The 1,163-nt window shown below is 59.8% G+C and overlaps 1 protein-coding gene across 1 annotated transcript; it reads left to right on the forward strand.

Moving 5' to 3' along the window:
• Positions 1–205: 205 nt before the first annotated feature.
• On the forward strand, positions 206–718 carry LDBPK_241560 (IgE-dependent histamine-releasing factor, putative; the record flags this gene model as incomplete). The annotated part of the gene is made up of 1 exon (XM_003861199.1): positions 206–718. One exon carries the CDS (start codon positions 206–208, stop codon positions 716–718), a length of 513 nt encoding a protein of 170 aa, XP_003861247.1.
• Between the last annotated feature and the right edge of the window lie 445 nt (positions 719–1,163).

Below are 1,163 nucleotides of genomic sequence, written 5' to 3' on the forward strand. Positions count from 1 at the left end.
GTGCAACACTGCATTGCGCTTGCGTGATCGCGCCTGCCACGCAATCCCCTTCCCCTAACAAAACACACACGCACACACAAACCACCGCCGCCCGCTCTCCTGTGATCACTGTGCCCGACGCCCTTCCTTTCCACTGTGCAGCTCAGCTCTCTTGTTCGCTAAGTTCCACTCACTCTCCCCCCGCTTTCTCCCCCCACTCGCCACCATGAAGATCTTCAAGGATGTGCTGACCGGCTCCGAGGTTGTCTGCGACAATGACTGCCCGTTCGACGTGGAGGGCGACATCATGTATGTGGTGAACGGCCGCTACATCGACGTTGGTGGCGAGGACTACGGTATTTCTGCCAACGTGGACGAGGACGCTGCGGAGGGCGCGACGGGCGAAGTTGCGGAGGGAAAGGAGCGCGTGGTGGATGTGGTGTACAACAACCGGTACACGGAGACATCGTACGACAAGGCGTCGTACATGGCGCACATCCGCAGCTACATGAAGCAGCTGCTGGAGAAGATCGAGAACGAGGAGGAGAGGAAGGTGTTCCAGACGAACGCTGCAGCGTTCGTGAAGAAGGTGCTTAAGGACATCGACGAGTACCAGTTCTTCATCCCGGAGGGCAACGACGAGGACCCGGACAACGGCATGATCGTGCTGTGCCGCTGGGACGGTGAGACGCCGAGGTTCTACTTCTGGAAGGATGGCCTGAAGGGCGAGCGCGTCTAGACGCGTCGCTGACGATGGCTCTGCCGCGTGTGTGAACGCACTCGTCTGCACCCACACCCCGCAACACGAACCCTTCCCTTGCTCTCCCCCGGGAGAGCCGGGTGCACGCGCGCGCTTCTCCCCTCTCTGTGCATGGGTGCGCTTGCTTCATGGGCCGTGTGACGTCGGAGGTGCTGCGCGCGCCCACGCGGGTGTCCATCACGTCGCCCCCCTCCCCCTCTCTCTCCGAGTTGTGAGGCCCTATCTCGCTGTCTCCGCACGTCTATCATTTTCCTCCTACTCAGCTAACATAACTTTAAAAGGAGTGAGGAGGGATGATGCACGCACACGTGGACATCTTGTGTCTCTAATGGACTCTGTTACGCCTTCTGCACCTTCGTTGTTCGGTAAAGTGCGAGGACGGCACGGGAGACAGACAGGGGTGCGTGTTTTTCTGTGCGTGTAC

The sequence above is a fragment of the Leishmania donovani genome, chromosome 24 (assembly GCF_000227135.1).
Source record: "Leishmania donovani BPK282A1 complete genome, chromosome 24".
Classification (NCBI taxonomy): domain Eukaryota; phylum Euglenozoa; class Kinetoplastea; order Trypanosomatida; family Trypanosomatidae; genus Leishmania; species Leishmania donovani.